Source organism: Octopus sinensis, linkage group LG1, assembly GCF_006345805.1.
Source record: "Octopus sinensis linkage group LG1, ASM634580v1, whole genome shotgun sequence".
Lineage (NCBI taxonomy): Eukaryota > Metazoa > Mollusca > Cephalopoda > Octopoda > Octopodidae > Octopus > Octopus sinensis.
The window spans coordinates 99,969,523-99,996,320 of record NC_042997.1 but is presented as its reverse complement, the minus strand read 5'-3'; the positions used below and the strand labels follow the sequence as shown (position 1 = coordinate 99,996,320).

Here is a 26,798-nt window from a genome sequence, read left to right as displayed (position 1 = left end):
GAGGTGACAACTTGGTTCGACGCCAACAAAAGTAGAAGCAGGGCAAGGTTCACCCAATTTCATATAGTCAATTTTTACCCGTCTGTAACAAAAGGGCTACTGATCAAGGCGCTTTCTTTCACTAGGGGCTTCACTAACATTAGAGACAGATATGTAGAGATAATCATGCATGTCAGGAAGGCAGTACTGTTCAACAAAGGCTTGGCATGGATCAAGCAATCCAACTCTATGGGATCCTACGACAGGACTGATATTTGCAACCTTATCGGGTTATGTATCCTAGATACCCTTAGAAAAAAGTTCCCCTCCATCCTCTTTGGCCTCTACAGAGATGATGCCCTGGCCATCTCAAGGAGAACAAGTGGCCATACACTAGACAGACTTAGGAAAGACTTAACCAGCATACTTGCCTCCATGGGCTTGAAGTTCACCATAGAGACCAACATTACATCAGCAGACTTCTTAGACATCACACTTGACCTGGGCTCCGGTACTTACAGGTGCTACTGCAAACCAAATGGGAGGCTGTCGTACATAAACACAGCCTCCAGTCACCCACCCATAGTATTCAAGAACCTAGTAAAAGGCATCAGCAAGAGGATTCATAGGTTATATCTTGCCGGGTGGTTTCATGTACAGCATATCTCCAAAGGTCTTGGTCACTTGTCATTGCCTCAGTGAGGCCCAATGTTTGAAGGTCGTGCTTCACCATCTCATTCCAGGTCTTCTTGGGTCTACCTCTTTCACAGGTTCAGAGATCAGCACTTCTTTACACAGCTGTCCTTATCCTTGTGCAACACATGACCATACCAGCATAGTCATTTCTCTTGCACACCACACCTGATGCTTCTTATGTCCAACTTTCTCTCAGGGTGCTTACTCTCTGTTGTGTATGCACACTGACATTACACATCTAGTGGAGCATACTAGCTTCATTTCTTTCAAGCCTATGCATGTTCTCAGCAGTTGCAGCCCATGTTTCACTGCTATGTAGCATGGCTGTTCATACACATGCGTCATAGTCTACCTTTCATCCTGAGCGAGAAGCCCTTTGTTACCAGTAGAGGTAGGAGCTATTTCCACATTGACTACCAGAGAAGAGATCGGGGGACCCTATCAAAGGCTTTCTCCAAGTCAACGAAAGCCAGGTACAGAGGTTTATCTTTGGGTAGGAATTTCTTCTGCAGCTGTCTTACCAGAATATAGCATTAGTGGTGCTTCTCCTTGGCACAAACCCAAACTGCATCTCATCTAAATTAACTCTCTCCCTGATTAGTTGGGTTATAACCCTCACCCTCTCTGTGACTTTCACCATCTGATCCAACCATTTGCTACCTCTGTAATTATTCCTATCTTATGCATCACCTTTTCCTTTGTAACAGTTGACTATGGTGTTGCTACACCAGTCACTGGGTATAACTTCTTCATGTATAACCTGGTTGACCATACAGGTGACTAGTCTATAGTCTATACTGCCAGATATTTTAAGCATTTCTACAGTGATTCCTGATGGGCCAGGGGCTTTCCTTGTCTTTATACCCTTAATTGCTTTATCTACCAAAGTACTGTCAGTTTAGATAGCTGGTCCCTTTGTTGGGTCAATATTTGGCAGGCTCTCTTTCTCTCATTCATTCTCTGCATTTAGCAACATTTCATGACATCATGATTCTCTCTCACACACTGTCTTGCAATATGCAACACTTCAAGTCTTTGGTCCTTACAATGCAGAGTGTTAGCAAGTATTTTCTTATCTACTTCCCCTCTGACTAAGTAAACCTACCTCCTGGCTTTCCTTCTGGTGATCTGATACAGTTCCCTGCTACAATCGCACTCCCAATCCTTCCATTCCTGTTTCTTTTCCCTGTGAGTAACCTAGCAGAAACTCCTCTCCACCTTACTTCTTGGATGCAGCATGGAAACATATAGATCTGTGTTGCATCCAAGAAGTAAGGTGGATAGGAGGTTCTGCTAAGTTTCTCACAGGTAATGAACATAGGTATAAGATTTTCTGGTCAGGGAACACTGATGGGGTTAGGGGTGTGGATATATTTCTTGCAGAGAAATAGATTGATAAGATAATCGAGGTAGTCAGAATCTGTGATAGAATACTTAAGCTTAGACTAGTGCTGCAACATGGTTTAGCAACCATTATCTTGGCTTATGCTCCTCAGCCAGGGCTACCTGATGAACAGAAAGATCCTGTGAATGGACAGAGATTTAGAGACATATTACTTGAAGCTTTTGATGAAAAAGAGGAGAATATAGCATCCCATAATGTGGAGGACAACTGGAGGTTCCTATGGGACAACCTGTTGAAGGCTACTAATCAGATCTGTGGATGGTGCAAAGTCCCCTCTTGACCTAAGGTAATGTGGTGGAACAAGTAGTTGACAGGGCCATTAGGGTAAAGAAACAGGCATGGAAGGACTGGAAGTATATAATATTTATATGTATATGCACATGTGTTTACATTGCCAATAATATAGTTACTGTTCATTTGAAAGAAATATGTATTTCTTATGTTATCCACTGTATTTTCAGTTGATAGTTTTGGTACATTTATTATCCAAATAGCTAAGTATTTTAGTCTAGCTATTATTAGGTCACTACTTACTTTTCAGCGTGTCATGGTTATAATTTAGGCCAGTCATTGTGTTTTTTCTATGTTTTGGGGTAAGTGTTCCAATTTTCACAGGTATTGTTGCTATTTTCATACATTTTCAGCAATGGGGATGTATTATAATGGCACTGTAATACTGTGGTATCCATCTGGGGAAAGCCTCTCATACAGACAATACAGATGTTTAGTGCATAAAAGCAGAGATATTGGTAGCTGATGAGAACTATCCAGCACAGGTAGCAGAACTGCTGTATCACATGATTTTGGCATGTTTCGTGCCTCATCAGCAGCAGGTATGTATGTATGTACGTGTGTATGTATGTATGTATGTATGTATGCATGTATAGTCATGTCCCCCTTGTTATTTTGATCCCAAATACAAGCTGTTGTACCCACCAGGCATGTGACACTCCAGGGGACTTAGATGCTGGTACCTTCAGCTGGTCCTGCCCACTGAGGAAACCAGTTCACCTTTACCTTCTGACAATGAAAATATTACCCAAGGAAGGGACACTCAATAGCAGCCTGTTGAGAGACTATATCAACACCAGACTAGGAGCCTCCCACTGTTTTAGATCAAGCTGCCGAGGAGGAAGAGTACAGCATTATATTTTTCAAAACCATTTAATGCAAATAAAAAATTTTTTCTCCATCATTAAGTTAATTGCTGAAAGATGAAAAACTATTGACTGTATTATTTTTATTTTTTTATTTTTGATTGTTTCAGTTATTGGACTGCTACCATACTGGGGCACTACCTTGAAGGGTTTCACTGAAAAAATTGACCTCAGCACTTATGTTTTTAAAAAGCTTGGTACTTATTCTATCTGTCTCTTTTGTTGATCTTCTAAGTCATAGGGATATACACAAACCAACACCAATTTTCAGGCTGTGGTGGTGGTGGGGCAAACATAACACACACATACATATGTACATATATATATATAATGGGCTTTTTCTCAAGTTCTGTCTATCAAATCTACTTTGGTTGGCCTGGTGCTATAGTAGAAGACACTTACCCAAGGTGCCAAGCAGTGGGAATGAACCGTAGACCACATGATTGTTAGGAAGCAACCTTGCCTACTTAGGTAAAGAATTCTTTCTGATTTGGGCACAAGGCCACCAATTTGGAGGGGAAGGAGCAAAACGATCACACTGAACCTCAGTACTTGATAGATATCTTATTTCATCAACCCTGAAAGGATGAAAGGAAAAGTTAACCGTAATTGAATTTGAACTCAGTATGTAAAGAAATACCACTATGTATTTCTGCCAGATAATTATTTGATTTTTTTTGTCTGTTGGGATGAAATGTCGTGGGAACATGTCCTCTGTCTCCTGCTAGATCATCCTACCAATACTTTACTCTCATTTGATGCAGAAGTTGTGGGCCTGAAGGAGCCTTGTGACAGGCTTCGCACCAGATGGCTAGATATAATTGGGGAAGACCTCCAGAGGCTTGATGTCACCTTGGTGGATGCAGGGGGTCTGGCATAGGACCAACAGCGATGGAGAGCACTGGTGGATCTGGTCAGCTCTACGCATAATGATGCCTCTGGGACCACTAATCTGGGATGACCCCTGCCCCACATCAAACAAGAGCATGAAGCCAGCCAACCAGTCAGGATGAAATGTGATGCCATATTTGAACTCAGAACCATGAGTCAAAACAAAACTTACAGCTTGACACAAAATTAACTTTTGTAGGATATGGATATATAGTTGATTAAATACTGCACGTTATTGTCTTAATTATATTGAATCCTGCATAAATAAAAACAGTTTTGACTCTGTTGAGATGTGAACACTTATCTGCTTGAGACAAAACTGAATATAGTCAATGTATTTAGTCTATTGTTGTTATTTGACACCAGGTTAGCTTTAATCCTTGAGGCCCATGGTTGGTGTTCGTCTGTAACCTTTCCCCTTTTTTCTCAGACACTGTATCTAAGACTAAAATATCCATTGCCATATAGTTCCCCACTCTTTATAGACTGTAGAGCAGTAAAAGGCAAGCAGTGGCTCGCGGGGCTTTCTGAATGACACATCTAACGAAAAATTACCTTGAATATTTTTAGTAGCGCTGCCCGCCTGATGATACCTATGTCTCATACGGCCCGTTTGAAGAAAAAGATAGCCCATGCCTGCTGTAGTGTGGTTTGAGAGAGATTTGGCTGCCAATTCTAGCAAATACATCATAGAAGCCCTTCTTCATTAGCTCGCACGATCTGCAATCACGATCAGTCGAAAAGTTAAATTGAATTTGTCAGCTGGTCTTGTTTATATTTCTAATGATTGCATTACCATGGTAATCAGTTAGACAAAACTAACCGATGTAAGACCGGAAATGAAACTCATGTTGTTACAACAACCGTTTTAGCAACAACACAATAATGTCTTCCATGTGCAGGATTTTCGTCTCTCGGAATCTGGTGAGGTTACCTAACTTACGACGATTCAGATGGTCAATACAACGATTAGCTTTCTTAGTGTACATGATGCCACATCGGTAAGTTCTGTCGATCTACTTACGTTTGTAAACAATTATAAAGCGAAAAAATAAAGGCTTCTTTTTCGGTAGACGCGATGGCTCCCTATTTTAGGGGAAATTTAATAAAACAGAGAGAGAAAAAAAAAAATTAAATGTGACTTTCATGTCCTTCACAAGGGCATTTAGTGGCATAAATTTGTTTATACATAGGTGCATATATAAAAAATAACTACACACACACGTGCACACTCTTAAACACTAAAACGACATGGTCACACAGAACATAAATGCAGACACACGAAGCTACATATATGAACACACCAACTCAACAACCACATGTTTACAAACCCTATGCATATTTATACATATACGAGACGTAGGCTACTACAAAGGGGGAAGAACATGATTGACTACGACGCAAGGGGCCATGGAAAGATCTATGTTAGGGATATTATTGCAAGAGCATATCCGAAAGTAAGTAATTCGAGAATAGAGCGGAGTGAACGATATGATTGCAGAATACCGAAAGCACAAGCTCCTTTGGGCAGGACATGTCACAAGGTTCACAGACAACCTATGCAGTTGCCGAGTGGTATCCAAGAGATCGGAAAAAGCTACTCGGAAGGCTTCTACGATGATGGGAAGACGATTTAGTTCGACGATCTTGAGCCAAGATAGAAAAAAAGAGCGCAATTAAAAGAAAAGGAAAAAGAATTGAAAGTGCATTGTGATCAGAGGTGTATAAAAACACCTGATACTCTGGTCTATACAGCTGACAGGTGACGTAAATACGTGCATACATGCATGCAAGAGAGGGAGAAACTTACGTAACCTAGTTGATGTTGTTATTTACGATCAAAGATTTTTTTTTACATATCACAGATCATCGAAAATATTTACTGTAATATATTCTTACAGAGTAATTTTTGTAATCTATTTATCTGTCTGTGCGTAGATATAGATGCACACATGAATACGGTTGTATGATCAGGTGTAAAATAACGTATTTCCTTTCACATGTTGAATGTTGTAGTAGAGCTGGTGCATCCACTCACCGGGACGCATAGAAAGAATAAATTTTAAAATTTTATTTCTGTTTTCGTGACTATCGCAGTCTGCCGAATGTTTTGCATTATATATGTATTATATAAGAAATGGGCTAATGCAGTTTCGCACCTCTCCTTGAAAAATGCATTAAAAAAAAAAAAGTTTTGGCGATCTTTTTTCGGATTCCTACGTTTTAGGTGTCGGAGATTACGATTATGCAAAAAAAAAAAAAAAATTTTTTTAAATTTCACCCCCGCCTCCCCCATTAGAATTTTTGATTTTGTTTATTTTAAAGAGATCGTAGCGAATTGACGAGCATATGCAAATCAAAATTAAATACACACAAAAACATTAAAGTGAAAAGAATTTGCGTTTTACTTGTGTTTGCCTTAAATAATCGTAAATAATAATTTAATGTAAATTAAATAATATACACTATTTTATGAGAAACAAGCAATGTTTAATAATTAATGTATAAAGGCGGCGAGCTGGCAGAATCGTTAGCACGTCGGGCGAAATGCGTAGCCGTATTTTGTCTGCTGTCACGTGTTCTGGGTTCAAATTCCGCCGAGGTCGACTTTGCCTTTCATCCTTTCGGGGTCGATAAATTAAGTACCAGTTACGCACTGGGGTCGATGTAATCGACTTAATTCCGTTGACTGTTCTTGTTTGTCCCCTCTATGTTTAGCCCCTTGTGGGTAGTAAAGAAATAAATGTTATAAAGTTAAAAAAGGGGCTCAAATTTCACCCCTCCTCCAATTTTAAATTTTGAACTTTTTCATCCATTTATTTATGTATCTGTCTGTTTATCCCTGTCCGTTTATTTATAAAATATATTTGTCAACCAAATGTGGCGGTCCTATGGAAGATGGTGTTACTGTTGTTTTTAGGAAGACATTCATATCTATATCTTTATATATATATCTATATGCTTATTGAATTTAAAATTTTGAAAACGTGGTTTCTTGCATATTCGGAATCTCCGTCATCTAAAACATTGGGGAAAAAATTTCGAAAATGTTCTAAATTTTAAATGAGGGATGTGGGGTGAAATAAAAAAAAATTTTCTTTGCATATTCGTATTCTCCGACATCTAACACGTGGGAATCCGAAAAACTTTTTTCAAAAAAATGCATTTCTCAAGGAGAGGTGCGAAACGGCATTAGCCCCGAACTTTGTGGTTTGTAATACGCCTGTGGAAAAATTGTCTCGCATGAGACCGGTCTACTGTGGTAAAAAGGTTGGGGGAAAGCTGCTCTTTAGGAATATACTAGACTTTAGTGTCCACTTATCCACAAGTCAGTTTTAAATTCAGAATCCCCATGTTTCTGTGAGAAGGGCAGTACTTCGTCGTAAGCGAAATCACTGTTTATGAAAGAAAAAGTATTTTAGTTACAAGCTACCATCAGTGTTTTGTTGAGAAGATTTTGTATTATAGGTAATTTTTAAGATACAAGTTAATGCGTTATACGTAGCGTTATGCTTTCAATAATTTTCGCGATCTACTATCAGTGAACTCTGCAAGTTTTTTGTTCATGGTTACCAATTCTTTAGTTTGTCTCCTTGTTTCTAAGAATATGAACCTTTTCACCTCTAAATTTCAGTTACTAATGTGCTCATTTCTATGTGTGTTGTTCCCATCTGTACCCTTCCTTTATATTGATTTAAAATTGTAGATGCCGATCTTTGTATATGTGTTTTACACAGAGTTATACTTCTGTTCATTTCTTAAATTTTAATTTATTTATCAATAGCGCAGGGCATGTTTTTCAAATTTCGCCAGCAATTTGTTTAGAATTATCTCCCTTCCTTAAATTTTTTCAATTATCGAGGTCGATGACACAAGTAATGTATAGAGAACATAGAGCTTCTACACGTGGTCGTTCTATCAGCTAGAAATAGTAACCAAATCACTCAAATAACACTCTGCCGTGTTAAGAAAAAGGGCTTAAGGTAATATAGTTTGAGACAAATGTTTGTAAAGACAGGGCCAGCATCGAGCTAAACAACATCAAATGTATCCAATTTAACAATACAATATTCTCTTATCTTTCATGAAACTGACCCCATGGATACCTGTTTCAACCGTAATTAAACATCGGACTTGCTGGTGTGAAAGATGAAATACCACACAATCTCATACCCTTTTCAAGAACTTTGAAATCTTCATATTAAAGAAAAAAAGGGTTTTCTTTCTTTTATTTCTTCTGTTGGATGAGGACTATGAAATATCGATATGCTTTTGTTTTTGTTGAAAACAGATTTATCGACAAATAAATATTTTATCAAAGCCTCCCCCCCCCAAAGGCGGTGCTCCAACATTAGCGCAGTCAAATGACTGAAACAAATAAAAGAATTAATAATCCTGTCTAATATAGGCACAAGGCCTGAAATTTTGAGGGAAGAGGCTTTTCAATTACATCAAACCCCTGTGCTCAACAGGTACCTATTCTATTGACCTTGAAATGAGGACAGGCAAAGTTGGCCTTGATGGAATTTGAACTTGGAATGTAAGACTGGAAGAAATGCCACAAAACATTTTGTGCAGTATGATAAAGATTCTGCCAGCTTGCCATCTGAATATTTACATTAATGATTGTGATAAAAATATTTATTATATTGAGAGAAAAACCTTCCTAAATAGTATAGGTAATAATGAGTTCAAATTTTGGCACAAGGCCAGCGATTTTGGGGGAGGGTAGAAGTCAATTACATCGACCCCATTGCTGAACTGGTACTTATTTCATTGACCCACAAAGGGATGAAAGGAAAAGTCAGCCTTGGCAGAATTCAAACTCAACATAAAAACGGGAGAAATGCCACCAAGCATTTTGTCTGGCATGCTAATGATTCTGTCATTTCATAGCCTGATGATATAGGTAATATTAAATACATTTAGATAAACATGTTGTTATTGAATTAGTTGACATTTTTAATTAGAAGAATGTGTTGGACACACATTTGCCAGGATCTGTTTCTCTACTTTGTTAAAACTATATTTGCATATCTAAAACCAGTCTCAACTATGTACATAAAAATGGCTCAACTGTTGTGCTAATCTTGGCATCTTCAGCAACAAAAATTACATTACTTTGATAACACTGTGGCATGATTTTTGTCTTTGGGTGGCAACTGTTATTTCCTATTTGCTTAGCCCTAGAAAGTATGAAAATTGTCTAAATATGTCCTTCAGACTTTGCTTTTGTTACATTTATTCAAATCCCAAAGAATCCTTCTCAACACATGGCTATGATGCTCCCCAATTGCTCCTCAGAGATGCATATATTGTTAACCACTAAGGGACATACTCAAGTTGTTATGGTCAAGCAACTGACAAGCAAATCTGTGGTATTGAGCAGAATATTTGCTATAACAATATTTCTGCTTCAACAACTCAGCACTGAATCTGAAGTGTAATGAAAAATAGGTCAGTTTCAAAAACATTGATGCCCAGGTGACAAAAACAAAGTTTGAAGGGATAGAAGCAAATAAGAAATAATACTTACTAACCAAAGACTAAAAAAAAGAAAAAAAATTTTGTTACACAGTGATTTCACTTTGAAATTTGTACTTGTCTTGGTGATTTATCCTTTAGGATTTAATGTCTCCATTCTCTATTTTCAAATCAAAAGACCTAACAACTCAGTTTGGTACATATATTTATTCTAGGTCTTCAAAAACTTTAAGTCTTCCTAGATTTCTGTTATATACTTGAAAATGAGTATTGTACCAACCCAAAACATATCGAAACTAGCACTATGATCTGACAATGCCAGGTCATAGTATTAGTGCATGCATATACAGCTGCGTGCATGTGCACATACACGTGATTACTGTCCAAATCTCCAACCAATCACATACAGCTAGCTGGCATTCAATTGGCGTATCAAGTTTCGAGCATTTTGATTGGGTTTTGGATAGAAAATTCACAAAAAAGTCACTTCTATTGATTTTTTAATGGCTTTGTTGGGTGACTGGCGAAATGTAAAGATGTGCATGATCACCCTTGGACGGTTTTGAATGACCATAGAAAGTGCGAGCCCTCTAACTGAAAAATTGTGGATTTGTATAAAGGACATGCACACAGACATTTTGCTGTTTATATATATAGAGATGTTACAAGAATCTTTTCTACTCTAGGTACAAAGCCCAAAATTTTGGGGGAGGGGGCCAGTCGATTAGATTGACCCCAGTACGCAAATGGTACTTAATTTATTGATCCTGAAAGGATGAAAGGCAAAGTTGACCTTGGCAAAATTTGAACTCAGAACAGAAAGACATGAAATACCACTATCTATCTATCTATGTCTGTCTGTCTGTCTGTTTGCCTATCTGTCTTTCTCTCTCTCTCTCTCTCTCTCTCTCTCTCTCTCTCATTATCATCATTGTTTAATGTCTGTTTTCCATGCTAGCATGGGTTGGACGGTTCGACCAAGATCTGGGAAGACAGGAGGCTGCACCAGGCTCCAGTCTGATCTGGCAGTGTTTCTACAGCTGGATGCCCTTCCTAATGCCAACCACTCTGTGAGTGTAGTGGGTGCTTTTTACGTGCCACCGGCTCGGGCCAAAGCAGGCTGGTAAATGGCCATTATCGGTTGGTACTTTTACGTGTCACCGACACGGATGCCAGTCAAGCGGCGCTGGCATCTGCCACGTTTGGACGGTGCTTTTTACGTGTCACCGGCATGGGTATCTTAACTACAATTACCATTTGATTTTTATTTTGATGTTGGTGTTGATGTACTTGACTCAATAGGTCTCCTCAAGAACAGCGGGTCCACTCTGAACCACAAAATTCCAATTTTCTTGGATCCCAAGTATTTATTGACTTAAAGGATTGTCCCTTTGGCACTTAGGAATTGGTGTTGATTTTTAGGGAGATCCTTGGTAGAATAAATGTCATGAAGTTGTGTTGTTATTGATGTTTAACCCAGATCAACTCTTAGCAGACTTATGATCAAAGGCCTTCCTTTCTTGATCATTCATCATTTTAGATGTCAGTTAGATTATATTAATTAGCATATCCTTCTTTCTTTTACTAATTCAGAAGGGTGTGATTAACTGGCTATTTTGTTGCTATTTCTATTATGACAAACAATCAGGCCTGACTTGAAGGTAAACAGCAAACAACATATATTCTATGCTGCATGCCACTAATATGTGAACCAACAAGGGAACTTCTATGTGATATTTGTCATGGTAGAAACAGCAATGGAATAGCCAGCTCTGACCATCTAATTTTTTTGTATTTTTTTTTTGCATATCAGATGTGGCTGTGTGGTAAGAAGCTTACTTCCCAAACACTTGGTCCCTGGTTCAGTTCCATTGTGTGGCACTTCGGGCAGATGTCTCTGAAATAGCCCTGAGCTGGCCAAAGCCTTCTGAGTGGATTTAGTAGACAGAAACTAATATATGTAGGCCTAATTTTATAGTGGTACTGTATTTATCTGTCTGTCTGTCTCTTTGTATATATATATAATATAAATTAGAGAAAATCCACTATTATGCAATTCAAACAATGATAGACATAAACCAAATCATAAATCATAAATAAAATATATTTTTTAAAAACATAGCTAGATTACAAAAAGTACAAAAATGAATAAACAATATATAAGTTTTTTTTACTTATTATATATTGTTTATTCATTTTTGTACTTTTTGTGATCTAGCTATGTTTTTAAAAAATATATTTTATTTTTATTTATAATTTGGTTTATGTCTATCATTGTTTGAATTGCATAATAGTGGTTTTTCTCTAATTTATATATTATATATTTATATGGTGAAATTTGATTTAATACTAAATTGAATTCTTCCCTGTAAGTTTGGAGTTATACTCCCTATTATTATTATTATTATTATTATTATTATTATTATTATTATTATTATTATTATTATTATAATCTATCCATCCATCTCTGCTTCTTTTATATTCACCTTCTTGAAACTACTTGAGGGTATGCCCTGACATATCATCCACCATGTTCTCTCCATTCCAATTGTGGTAGCCTTATATATCTCCTCCTCAGCAAAACGCCTGTTTCTGTCTCTGTATCATACTTTTACCTCTCATTACCTGGCCTAAAGCCACTTCCCTCAATATTATACCCCATCCTAAATTGAAGGGTCTTGTGAGTTACTTGGTGACCTCACTGGTACTAGTGCCTTGTAAAAAGCACCCAGTACACTCTGTAAAGTGGCTGGTGTTAGGAAGGGCATCCAGCCGTAGAAACCCTACCAAAGCTCACAAGTAGCTTGGCATAATCCTTTGGCTCACCAGATCCTGTCAAACTGTCTAACCTATGACAACATGGAAAATGCATGTTAAATGATAATGATGATGACGATATAAGCTTACATATTCATTTACGCCTGTAGTTTCCTACCTTTTATGATTATGACTCATTCTGGTAAATCAATAATATCCCTTGACCCTGTTCTAATATTTTACCTTTTAGCATTTAAACCAGTCATATCTGGCCCAAATATTCTGTTTGGCCTCTTACACCTAGCTTGCAATGTCATTCTAGAAATAAACAGTCAGATCATTGAAATTTTGAGAATATGAGATGATGAATGATTCATTTAAAACAAAGTGAATGAATAAGTATTACATTTGACTGAGTAATCTGTATGCTAAAGGGTATATAAAGAAATAATTTTCCAAAAAGATTAATTTAAAACTTGATACTTTGTTTGGGGAAATATATCAAAATTTTTACTTGGTGTGTATATGTGTTACAGTCCTTAAAGTAAAAGATTTCGTTTTTTTTGTCTTCTTGACCCATAAGTTGGAAGTCACTGATTTGTACCTTTCAAATGACTGCTATTTCAAACCTGTCTTCTTCATAGGCTGTTGTCAGTTTATTTATTTATTTTCCATTTATTGTATCATTTGTTCATCACTGTACAGACTGATGATTAAAATTAAGTATAAACTTATTGAAATATGATGAAGGAGTGGCTGTGTGGTAAGTAGCTTGCTTACCAACCACATTGTTCCAGGTTCAGTCCCACTGCGTGGCACCTTGGGCAAGTGTCTTCTACTATAGCTTCAGGCTGACCAAAGCCTTGTGAGTGGATTTAATAGATGGAAACTGAAAGAAGACCGTCATATATATGTATATATGTATGTGTGCATGTATATGTTTGTGTGTCTGTGTTTGTCCCCCCAACATCGCTTTACGTCCCCCATAACTTAGCGGTTCGGCAAAAGAGACAGATAGAATAAGTACTAGGCTTTCAAAGAATAAGTCCTGGGGTCGATTTGTTCGACTAAAAGGCAGTGCTCCAGCATGGCCACAGTCAAATGACTGAAACAAGTAAAAGAGTAAGTGATTTCTACAATTTTGACTTCACAGCAGATGCACATTTATAGTCTTTACTGACAAAGGTCACAGGTTATATTCAAATTTGCATTTTGTATCACTTAGGATGCAAACATGATTTCATTCACTATTTTGCTCTGCAATTATAATATATCTGACTAAAAAAACTTTCTTTTTCCATGTATTGGATCATGGCTTGTCACCATGATCTCCATGTATGACAGCATGAAATGAAACTAAGAAATGATCAGTATCATACATGAGGGATAATTTTTGTTTTGTAGAATTTCATTGCCCATAACGAGGGATGCACATTATACACAAGTGCTTATTATACACAAATAATTACAGTTTTAAGAATTAAAGTGTTAATATCATTGATAAAAAAAAACTTATCAAAAAGAAAACTAATATTGTAACAGTTAAAAAGAAATTTGCTTCTTTTAACAGTGGTATAAAGTAGGAGCTTTATTTACACAACAGTTTTTCATGATTTATTTTCTGTAGAGATATCTATAAACTTTTATGCTCATTAGATGTGATCAATATGTGTATCTACATCATCATCATCATCATTATTTACTGTCCATTGTTCATTCTGGTATGGGTTGGACGGTTTGACCAGAGCTGGCAAGGTAGTGAGCAGCACCAGGTTCCATTCTGATTTGGCATGGTTTCTATGGCTGGATGCTCTTCTTAATGCCAACTACTTGACAGAGTGTACTGGGTGTTTTTACATGGTACTGCATGAACGCTTTTCTGTGGCATCTACATAGCATAAATCTTCCAGGTTAAAGTCAGAACATTTACATTGTGGACAACCTAGCCCATAAACTGCCTCTATTTTGATTAATTTCATAAATAATTAAAAATTTAGTAAAGTAACTGTCATTATTAAGCTGGTGTTAGGAACATAGATTAACATGGAATTTTGGTGGGAAGTTTTAATTTAGATCATATTAAAACAATGTTTGTATTATAGAATCAGAGGCAGTTTCAGGTAGTTGGTATAAAAAAAATTTTTATAAGGAATTTTTTGTGTTGTTATGAAGCCACAGGCACAGTTGATTGAATTGATTCCAGTACGTAACTAGTATTTCTTGAATTTCAACTTAGGAGAATATAATTATATTCCATGCTTTTATATCACTCTGTTGCCTTTCAAATATTTCATCATTTTACTATTTGAAGGGTGAGTATTTAGAATTTCGTTCAGTCAATTACTTAATGTATGAATTTACTTTTCCCACTGATTCCAGCCATTGGAGTGTCTTGTAGGCTTTTTAGTCAATCATCAATACTGATATCAGTTTAGTACATATTTTATCGATTTCTTTCTATTGAAAAGCCAAGTTGACATAAAGAGGCTCAGCATGAGACATAGGTGTGAGTATAATTCCTATCTACACAATTTTCAGTAACAATCCGTAGAAAGTAGTAAAATACACTTGTCTAAGATGCTATGCAGGGGCAATCTTTGGTGAATAAAGAGAATAATATATTTTCAAGTCTATATTTATATGCAATCAACTTACCTCTTCTCCCGAAATTGCTGGCCTTGTGCCAAATTTTGAAATCTCTAGTTATATGGAAGAGTTATTTCCCTTAGCTTTTCTTCACGAAGCATTTTTGAAATTTTTTCAACAGAGTTATCTCCCTTAGTTCTTTAAACTATTCTGAAAAACATTTTTCTTAATTGCATGGATAATATTGATTTGAAATTTTTGCACAAGGCCAGCATGTTCGGTTACATCGACCCCAGTGTTCAACTGGGACTTATTTTATCGACCCCAAAAGGATGAGAGGCAAAGTCGACCTCGGCGGAATTTGAAATCAGAACATAAAGATGGACAAGTATTAAAGATTATGCCAGCTTGCCGTCTAATTGCATGGATAATATTTATAGTATTATATATGTGAGAGAGACCTATTATATTTTTGAAAAGGTTAATTTGATGATATTGATGATATGTGTTGAGTTAATCAAACTTATAAGTTTGCATCGATGTGTAGTGTTGTATCTTATACAGTCCAGTATTGGGATCTGATTTAAAAGCATTTAGGTTGCTATTTCTAGCAGGTAAAGCTTGACTGATTCATGCCATCATGGTTGGCATTTGTCAGATGGGGTTAGAGATCAAGGGGGGAAATAAATGACATTCAATTTGTTAATTTTACGTCAAGAACTTTTGGACAAATTGGCCAACAGTTGGAATTCAACTTGGGACTGGAACAATAGAATGATTGCATTACAGAATTAATTCTCATCCGTCCTTAACCCCTAATCAAACACCACTGGGGCATATAGTCATTATAGACATATTATAGTCATGCTATTTAGCTCTTGTTAGTTTTGGGCCACCGGCCTAATTAGCCCTCCACAGGAGTTAGCTCAAAAGGCCATATGGAGTGTGGCTTTTAAGCTAGTATCTGTATGTCTGTCTATCTATCTTTCTATTTATCTATTTATTTATATATATATATATATATATATATATATATATATATAAATCTCTTTCTGTCTCAGTTAATATAGTTGATTACCAAAGGAAGAATGGCTTACATTTTTGAATAGTGTTATAACTGTCTCTCAAATATGCTAGCTACCTTACATCTTTATGACTGTCCCATATATAAAATGTTTTGTTATTATTTCATTCTTTATTTTAATTCTTGAGTTATTCAAATGTTTCAAGCATAGAAATATTGGAATTTTATTAACCATTCAATATAAATTTTGAAATAAAGTATAAATGTTTGAAATATAGGAAATTTGGGTAAATTCTGGTTCTTACTGTAATATACACTTACCTTTTTCAACTGCTGTGTGGCTCATTAGCTTTTAAGGTTCATTTACCAATGAATCAATTTGTTAATTTTTATTTAGCTCACATATCTTTTATCTTTTACCTGTTTCAGTCATTGGACTGCAGCTATGTTGGGGTATTGTTTTGAAGGGTTCCGTCAAACAAATTGAGTCCAGTATTTAATTTTTTTTAAAGCCTTCGATTTATTCTATTGGTCTGTTTTTGTCAAACCGATAAGTTTTGGGGATGTAAACAAATCAACACTGATTGTTAGTCAGTGGTGGGGAACAAACACAACACAAAAGACACACACACACACACACACGACAAACTTCTTTCAGTTTCTGTCTACCAAATCTACTCACAAGGCTTTGGTTGGCCTGAGGCTATAGTAGAATACACTTGCCCAAGGTGTTCCCCAAGACCATATGGTTGGGAAGCAAGTTTCTTTCCCACACAGCCATGTCTGGGAGACAATATAATTTACTTGGTGGGCTTTTTTGCAATAAATTATATTCATTGGTGATTTTGAAAATGATTCAACAAAATGTAATGTAAGTATATTTAAAAATTAAGGTCCACTTTCAGCAACACTTCCAATCTGTGCATATCACAATCATTCCTCAATACCCCACATTCAGATCAGAGCTTAGCTTTAAAAAGCTGTTATCAAGAGATGAGAGCTTTGTAAAGCCAAAATATTGAAATACAAATATAAATCTTTGTTTTGTATTTATATTTTGACTTTGCTGTTTTATTTTCAATGTGCATTGCTGTGGCCTTCTCAAATACATTTAATTTTATTTTACAATGCATCTTACAAACTATATTTCTTTAATCCTTTAGCATTTAAACCTGCCATATCCAACCAAAATATTCAACCTGTTTTATGTTCAAACTGACCAGATCCAGCCTCTCACACCAACCCTACAATATCATTTTAAAAATTAACAGTCACCTCATCAAAATCTCAGAATAATGTGAATACTGAAGGGTTAATTCCCAAAGCCTTTTAACCCTTTACCCGTTGTGTATATCATATATGAGATACAGGACATATTTCCCTAACATCCCTAGCTTCATATATGAACAGGTGCTGAAATGTTCCTGGCTTTAAGGGTATTGCGAAAAGTCTTTTACAGGGCTTAGAAAAACTGAAGGACCATTGTGATAATTTGAGAGGAGAATATGTTGAATAAAATAATAATTAATTGAGCCTCCTGTATTTTCTTTTACCCAAAGACAGGAACTTTTCAGTATTCCTTCATATGATACACATTCCCAATTTTTCTCAACCACTAGAGTAAGTTTGGACTTATGAAAGGAAAGCTCTATATTACTCAGAACATGAGAAACAGGGACTAACTTATAGTTTGAAAACAAGCACGGGCATTTATAATAAACTTATGAAAATGTTTTGTACAGGCAAATGGCTAAAGCTCTGTGCTGTATCTTTGTTTAATGTTGCTAATTTGATGAGAGATAATACTTACTTTGGACTTTCCAACACATGCTTCCGTCCAACCCATGCTAGCATGGAAAACGGACGCTAAACGATGATGATGATGATGATGATGAATGCTGAGGTATCTTAGGTGGTCTATCCCAGGTAATATCCCATTGCCTGAGATAGACGAAGTTGATTGTGTAAGAACCTCAACAGAATATGGGTGCAGGAGGTGTCTATTTAATCAAGATGTTAGTGGTGGAGCTTAGAGGCAGAATTGATAACCAGAAGATCATTATTTTAGAGAGACAATAAAATGCAAGATATTGACTTTGTTATCACAAAGCTTTCAAGGGTAAATAATCACTGAGGTGTGATGTCAGATAGAAGCTCTCTAATTAATTTGACTCTGTGAAAATTGTATTGGAGATTACTTGGAGGAGCAAAAGATTTTTAAAAAGTGATTGTTTCTGATTATTAACATGTCTTTTAAAATAATGATTCCAAATTTTGACCCAAGGCCAGCAATTTTTGGGGAAGGGGGCAAGTTGATTACATCGACCCCAGTGCTCAACTGGTACTTATTTTATTGACCCTAAAAGGATTAAAGGCAAAGTCAACCTTGGCGGAATTTGAACTCAGAACATGAAGATGGATGAAATACTGTTAAGCATTTTGCCTAATGTGTTAACAATTCTGCCAGCTTGCTGTCTTATATATTTTAAGATATTAAAAGTGAGAGTAGCAGGCCTGCTTATTTGCTAATGTTACAGATATTAATTTGTTCAAAGAGATGATTTTCATTTTTTTACCTGCTTCCAGATCTATAGTAACTACCCCAAGAAACAGGCCCAAATCATGAACATACTGATTTGTAGATGGTTTAGAACTCTTCTGGTCTTGTTGCTTTGTTGAACTTTTGTGGTCAAAGAAGTTGTCGTTGTTTAGTCCAGATCTAGCAAATCTATGATCTAGCAAATCTATGATCAAAAGCATTCCAACCATGCTAGTTCCATTTTTTTGTCCACATACAGAGTATGCTATATTTGGTGTCTGTGTACCATTGGTAAGTGAGGAGAGTGAGATTGGAAAGGGAAATCTTGCAGGAGATTTTTTTGCTGTATGTAGATTGCAATAAGATTCTGCAGTAAATTTAGCAGCATTATTTGCAGGACTGCTGCTTACAAAACCTTCTGAATAGATTTGAGTATTCTCTAAAGTTTGTTGAGATGAGTTTAGCAAGAAATCTGAATGTAGTTGTATATGTATGGTAGCTTATAGATATAGAACATCATAACAGAGTATTTTACTATCTTGGATGGTCTTCTTATTGAAGTTACATTATTAAATCAATATCTCTTGCCAGGTTATTAATTTCAGATGTTGTAAGTTGTGGTTTGGGTCTGTACAGCAGCAGCACATCTTGTGAATCCTTTTGGAGTGGATATCTCACAAGATTTGGTGCAGTTGGATGAACTGTGGGGTGATATGCCTTGTCTCTTGTGTTCTCATTTGGGTAAGCTCAGGCAAATCATAAGTAAAGCATATTTGGTGCTATGAATGATCATGGACTTATCAAGGATCTGACCATAGAGTATGTAAAATTGTAGCTATTGTGTAATATTTCAATACAAAGGGAGATGTAATAATTGATTGGAAGATCAATGCTACATTGTGCAGTGATCAGAAGATCCAAGATCATGCAGACACTGTGAAATTTCCAAGAGAAACTACAATGAACTTGTCTTACTGTGTGTAGTAACAGTAATTCATTGAGACATGTCATGATCAAATTGGATATCTACTGTTGCATTTGCTTGTTTTTCTTTTTCTTGGCACATGTATGTGACCTGGTGTTGTAGAAGATGGGTATTTTCCACTTCTGTATGATATTGCAGCAATTACAGTTTAGTGCCTTTCAAAAGACAACATAATAGGCAGCTACCAAATCCAGTTTCATAACCCATCATTCAAAATACAATCTTCTTGTTTTGTAGTGTCTAATTAATTTATGGGTCCGTTCTACTCTTCCAATGCCAGCTGTTAAATGCTACTTAGCTGATTTTCTGATTAACATGTGGAAAACATTTTTGTAGACTTGTAAAATTATTTTGCTATGCTAACTCATTTGGAATTACATAAAAATAATATTCTCTTAAACTAAATAAATTTCAACATTAATTCTCTTGATAATATTCTTCATACAATATTTAAGAATTTTTACTTGCTTTCCTATTTACATAGATAACCCAAGTGGAAATGGCTGCAACCGCTACCATCATTATTACAATCCCCTCCCTCCCTTCCTCCCACCACCACCACTGCCACCACTGTCATTGCTACTACCACAACTGTCATCATTATCATTTCAACCACTACCATCATCATCATTATTACTACTACCACTGACAAGAGTCCTCTTCTCCCCCACCCCACCCCACCACAGGCATAGCTACCATCTCTGCCACCAACTTCAGTATCACAACCATTAGCTACCACCACCACCACCACCACCATCATCATTATCATCATCACCAGTTTAACATTCATTTTCACCAAGTTGTATCAGAGTGGATGCTTAATAGCTTGACTGGTTCTATTTTGTTTGAATTCCTTAATGTTTTTTTTTGTTGCATCATGGGTAAGAAGAACACTTTCCATCAAGATGTGTACTATTTGCTTGAGTGTTTTCTACAAACATGCCTTACATACCTCTGATTTAATGATTGTGATGGATAATATGATAAATAAATTTCACCAAGAACAACCTATTAGCATTCTACAACTGGTTTTTAACAACTCTTTAACCCTTTAGCATTCAGATTATTTTGTCAAATCTAATCTATATTTATTAACATTTTTAATTAATAAGGTGGTGAGCTGGCAGAAACGTTAGCACACCGGGCAAAATGCTTAGCAGTATTTCGTCTGTCTTTACGTTCTGAGTTCAAATTCTGCTGAGGTCGACTTTGCCTTTCATCCTTTCATAGTCGATAAATTAAGTACCAGTTGTGTACTGAAGTTGATCTAATTGACAGGCCCCCTCCCCCAAAATTTTGGACCTTGTACCTAGAGTAGAAAAGAGTAGCTTTGAGATTTCAATGATGTGACTTTTATATTCTCTTGTTTCAGTCATTAGACTGTGGCCATGTTGGAGCACCACCTTAAAGGATCTTAGTTGAATGAATTGACCCCAGTGCTTTTTTTAATTATTTTTTAAGCCTTTTGCTGAACCACTCATTTACGGGTATGTAAACACATTAACACCAGTTGTCAAGCAGTGGTGGGGACAAACACTAACACACACACACACACACACACACGATGGGCTTCTTTCAGCTTCCACCTCCCAAATCCACCTACAAGGCTTTAGTTGGCCTGAGGCTATAGTAGAAGGCACTTGCCCAAGGTGCCACACAGTAGGACTGAACCTGGACCCAGTCGTTTCTAGAAGCAAGCTTCTTAGTACACAGCCACTCCTGCATATATATTTTTATGGAGTTGCGTGAGATCTGCAATGCTGTATGGGAGTGTGACATGGTGTCTGAGGGAAAGTGAAGTGGCAATTTTGAGAAGGACCGAGAGAGAGCAATGTATGGTGTGAAACTATTGGATAAAAGTGGGGCTGAAGACTTGATGGGGATGCTGGGGTTGGAGGAATTAGTGGAACAGCTGGCAAGTACGAACGGAGTGAGGTGGTATGGACATATATTGAGGAGGGATGAGGATCATGTTCTGAGGAGATTGCTTGAGTTTAAAGTGAATGAATCATGAAAGTGAGGTTAACCAAAGAAAACGTGGAGGGGACAAGTGGAGGAGTAGATTGGGAGGGTTGACTTGAGGAGGGAGGATGCTCAAAACTTGGCGAGATGGTGTGAGAGTGGTTGCTGTAAGAGTGAGGTAGATCTGGCTGCCTCTGTTAATGGGGACAAACCCGGATTTAGAATATTGGAATTCATTCATTCATTCATTGTAGGGTAGGTGTGTGACATGCCACATCTGACCACTCTGAACATAAAACATGTAAAAAATTTGTGCTGAATATGGCCGGTATAAATGCTAAAGGGTTAAGAATGCATAAGTTGTTTTGTGTTGGTTACATTTTGTTTCAATTTGAGCAGGTTTTTCTGGTTTATATAAAAAGCTAATTTTGCTCAACCATTCATGATTTTGTGTTCAATAAAATATATTTCAAAGGTGTGATTGATTAAAGCTGTCTCTCCTTGTGTTAGGATGCGTGTGCTTTGATTAGCTTTTCAAACTGGAGCTAAGCATTCAGATTATTCTGTCAGATATTCTTTTATTCTTTTACTTGTTTCAGTCATTTGATTGTGGCCATGCTGGAGCACCACCTTGAGGGTTTTAGTCAAACAAATTGACCCTGGGACTTTTTTTTAAAGCCTAGTACTTATCCTATTGGGCTCTTTTGCTGAACTGTTATAGGGACGTAAACACACCAACACCAGTTGTCAAGTGGTCATGGGGGTGACAAACACAGTCACAAAGATACACACACACACACACACACACACACACATTTTATCTTGCAAGTACTTGGTGACCTTGTCAGTGCAGGTGCCACTTAAAAGCACCCAATAAACACTGTAAAGCAGTTGGTGTTTGAAAAGGCATCCAAACACCTTGCCAAAACTGGCTTCGCCTGTGCTTGTGCTGCATAAAAAGCACTAAATCCACTTGGCTGAGTGGTTGGTGTTAGGAAGGGCATCTAACTGTAAAAATCCTGCCCAAACTGTCACAGAGGTCTGGTGCAGGCTTCTGCCTGGCCAGCTCTTGTGAACTGTCCCATTGGCTTCTTTCAGTTTCTGTCTACTAAATCCACTCATGAGGCTTTGGTTGGCCCAAGGCTATAGTAGAAGACACTTGCTCAAGGTGTCACATTGTGGGACTGAACCTGGAACCATGTGGTTGGGAAGCAAGCTTTTTACCACACAGATTTGCCTGTGCCTGTATAATGCTTTGTTCACATTATATTCAATTAATCATGCATTGTCTTGTAGCTTCAATATTTCAATGATGTGATTGTTTGTTTTAGAATGACATGAGGCTGGATCTGATTGGTTTGAGCATAAAATAGGTAGACTTTTTGGGCCAGTTTATATGCTAAAGAGTTAAAAGTCCCTTGGGGTTGTGAAATATTTATATTGTTAAAATGATAACATAGCTCTAAATCTGTTATATCATTGTTAATTAATTGATTTTAAATTGCAATAAAATATTCAGCCAGATATAGAAATGAGAAGGTGTGGCATACTGATATTGTTTAATTTTTTTGAAACAGAAAAATAAGGCTTCATTGTCTGTTTTTGGCTTGGTTTCTATGGCTGGTTTCTATGGCTGGATGCCCTTCCTAATGCCAACCATCTTACAGAGTGGAGTGAATGCTTTTTATGTGACACCAACACCAGCAATGGTCTGTTTTGACATGGTTTTTATGGCTGGATGTCCTTCCTAATCCCAACTACATTACAGAGTGAACTGTGTGCTTTTTATGTGACATCAGTACACACACACACACACACACACACACACACACATTGCTGTGTGGTAAGCAGCTTGCTTCCCAACCACATGGTTCTGAGTTCAGTCCCACTGCATGGCACACTGGGCAGGTGTCTTCTACTATACCCTCGGCCTCATCAAAGCCTTGTGAGTGAATTTGGTAGATGGAAACTGAAAGAATCCCATTGTGTGTGTATTGTATATATATATATATATATATATATATATATATATATATATATATACACACATATATATATATATTATATATATATATATATATACACACATATATATATATATTTATATATGTGTGTGTGAATGTATGTATATATATTTATGTGTGTGTGTGTCTGAGTTTGTCCCCACTACCCACCCACCGCTTGGTGTGTTTACGTCTCCGTAACTTAGTGGTTCAGCAAAAGAGCGATAGAATAAGTACTAGGCTTACAAAGAATAAGTCCTGGGGTCGATTTCTTTGACTAAAACTCTTTAAGACAGTGCTCCAGCATGGCTGCAGTCAAATGGCTGAAACATGTAAAAGAATAAAAGAATAAAAGAGTAAAAGAATATATATGTGTGTAAATGTGTGCATGGGTAAGTATTTCTCCCTCTTGCTTTGTTGTGCGTGCATATTGATTTTAGATGAAGCATTACCATTCATACAAGTGGTATCATTTGTTTGCAATCTTCAAAAGCATGACCAGGGTGTTTATTGTTCAATAGACTGGGGCAAATACTAATTTGCTTGGAAACAGGTGAATATTGACAACTGGAAGTGCATCTGTGTAGAGAAATTTTTCTGCCTTAACAAAATCTTATCTGACTTGTAGAAGCATGGAAAAGTGGTTGTCACACTTTTCCATGATGAAAATTATAAGTGACTATGACACCTAAGGCAATGACATTTCTGGAAAAGGACATAATGATATATTATAATGTGTTTGTAGCCGGTTGGAAATGGGTATAAAGAAATATAGGATGATATGGCATAAGTTCCAAGGTCATTTTACTTTTTACAGACACACATTCTTCTATATTTACATAGGTGGGATTACTTTTATTTTTTTTACTGGAGAAAATGGTTTTACAGCTATATGCCTTCCATTCTTTCTGCTTAAAAGTGGAACATTAATTCCTATGCCCTTGACAGGGTTTTTGAAATTGGTGGAAAAAAAATGGGAAAGAGGCATCACAATTCATAGACTGTTGAAGTAGGAAGTAGCACATGAAGATTTGGAGTTTTTTTTTGTGTCACTGGTTTTGTTTTTTATAAACCTGCATATTTTGCCCAACATATGGCATCTAGAGTAGAACTGGGTTATTGTTTACTTAATTTATCCAAATAACTTGTGATAAAAAGAAAAAAAAGAAAACCAACTTAGTTTTTAAGGAAAAAATATTATTTGGTTTAGCTTGATAACTAATAAAAAATTTGAACCTTCTAATCCTAGTAGATCCTGAAATACCAGAATTAGCACTTCAACAATTTTATGTAAAACTATATTATCCAATATAGTCTTTCCTTTCTCAAGATGGTAGGGTATGGATTGAGGAAATTTTGGTTGCTATTTCTAGTAAGCCAAGTGACTATGTAGAGGCTCCATTGTGGATGCTGGTGTGTCATATAAAGAAGTGATTACCTGACTTCCTATGATTCAGCCACACTCACAATTTCATATTATGTTTTGTGGCAAAATCTAAGAGTAACACCCATCATGTTTACTTTGACCTTGACCTGCTTGTGACCTTGCTTATGGACATGTTTTTTTTTGCCAAGAAATCACATGGCTGGGTCTACATCACAGGATCATTCTTCACTGTTCATGTTTGAAGTATCTATTGAATTGGCAGCAATCTTATTATGCTTACACTCTATATATTTATTTGAAGCTAACTGTGGACATTTCAATACAATACAATGTAATCTATGCTCTCATCTAAATCATTGTACAGTGTGCATTTGGGTGAGCAGTTTTGATGATCTATTGTATTCTTGATCCATTTTAATAACAATATTTAGGGATTATTATTATTGTTGTTGTTGCCTTTGTTGCTGCTGTTGTTGTTGTTAAGCAACAAGATGGGTAAGGGTGATTAGGTGATGGTCTAGGGCTTAGGGGTGGGAGACTCCAGACCTTGGAAAAAAAAAACTTTGGTCATCTTCGTTGACGCCCGACACCACTGGGAGGTGGCCCTCGAAGTCACTGGAAATAGAGATCTCCAGGTCCAAATTCTTGGACGGCTGCTGCTGTTGTTATTTAAGGTGGTGAGCTAGTAGAATTGTTAGCATGTTGGACGAAATGCTTAGTGGCATTTCGTCTGCTACTACATTCTGAGTAAAAATTTTCCTGAGGTCAACTTTGCCTTTCGGGGTCGATAAATTAAGTACCAGTCAAGTGCTGGGGGTCGATGTAATTGACTTACCCACCTCCCCCAAAATTCCAGGCCTTGTGCCTATAGTAGAAAGGATTATTATTATTATTGTTTCTCTTTATCACAGGTTTTGTTGGAGCTCCTGGAGTCTTGCATGCATTGCAGGCTTACTACCTGCAGCCTACGGTATCATGTTATTCATTCTTTTTGGCTATCTAGTACTTCCCTGATTATTCTCGCTATGCCAAGGAGGCAAACCTTTTGTAACAGTTCTACTGGGAACTCTACTTCAATTTACTTTATATTCCTCTTGATGCCTTCTGATACTGTTCTCAAGAACCCAACAATAATTGGCACTATCTTCACTTTCCATAGCCAGGCAACTTAAGAGGGTTGTATTTATCTATCTTTTTGCCTTCTTTCTTGACATTTTGTGGGCCAAAGAGGTATGCAACATCAACTATATAGCATATGTGGTGCATCTTGTCCACCACCACTAGGTTTGGTCTGTTTTGCTCTTGCACCTGATCTGTTTGGATTGGGAAATCCCAGAGAATTTTGCTAGTTTCTGTCTTCACCACTCTCTGTGGTTTGTGCTCATACCATGTCTTTCTTCTCTCTACTCCTACTTTTTGCAGAGTTTCCAGTGTAGCACTTTCACTACCTGATTGAGTTGCCACAACTTGTAGTGGCTTGGGGCAAGTCTAGGGCATCCGTTCATGATATGGGCAATGGTTTCATCCACTCTGTTGCAGATGCAGCACAGCGGAGACACTTGCTCATTCCTCCAGTTCATGGCCAAAGCTTGGTCTTGCGCTACCACTATAGTGCTCTTAGTTTCTTTTTTTTAGTGTTCCTTTCATCAGCCAATCCCTCTTATTTTTTCCAAGGCAGAATCGTTAGCACGCTGGGTGAAATTCTTGGCAGAATCATTAGTTTGGCAAACAGAATGCTCTGCAGCATTTCTTCTGACTTAACATTCTGAGTTCAAATGCTGCCATGTTGACTTTACCTTTCATCTTTTGAGGTAAATGAAATAAGTACCTATTTCTTTACTACCCACAAGGGGCTAAACACAGAGAGGACAAACAAGTACAAACAAACGGATTAAGTCGATTACATCGATCCCAGTGTGTAACTGGTACTTATTTAATCGAAA

General features: G+C 36.9%; 1 protein-coding gene across 2 annotated transcripts in view; it reads left to right on the top strand.

The window, feature by feature from the left end:
* The first annotated feature begins 4,956 nt into the window (after window positions 1-4,956).
* The window catches only part of LOC115214762 (CDP-diacylglycerol--glycerol-3-phosphate 3-phosphatidyltransferase, mitochondrial), a 307,311-nt gene continuing 285,469 nt past the window's right edge, over window positions 4,957-26,798 (top strand). The window contains exon 1 of one of the 2 annotated variants that reach the window (XM_029783799.2): window positions 4,957-5,129. Coding sequence is in view for 1 of the 2 variants with exons in the window: in XM_029783790.2 (XP_029639650.1) it covers window positions 5,014-5,129 (116 nt within the window). In the remaining variant the exon portion in view is untranslated. The remainder of the gene's footprint in view (window positions 5,130-26,798) is intronic. The other variant, XM_029783790.2, reaches the window with a different exon arrangement.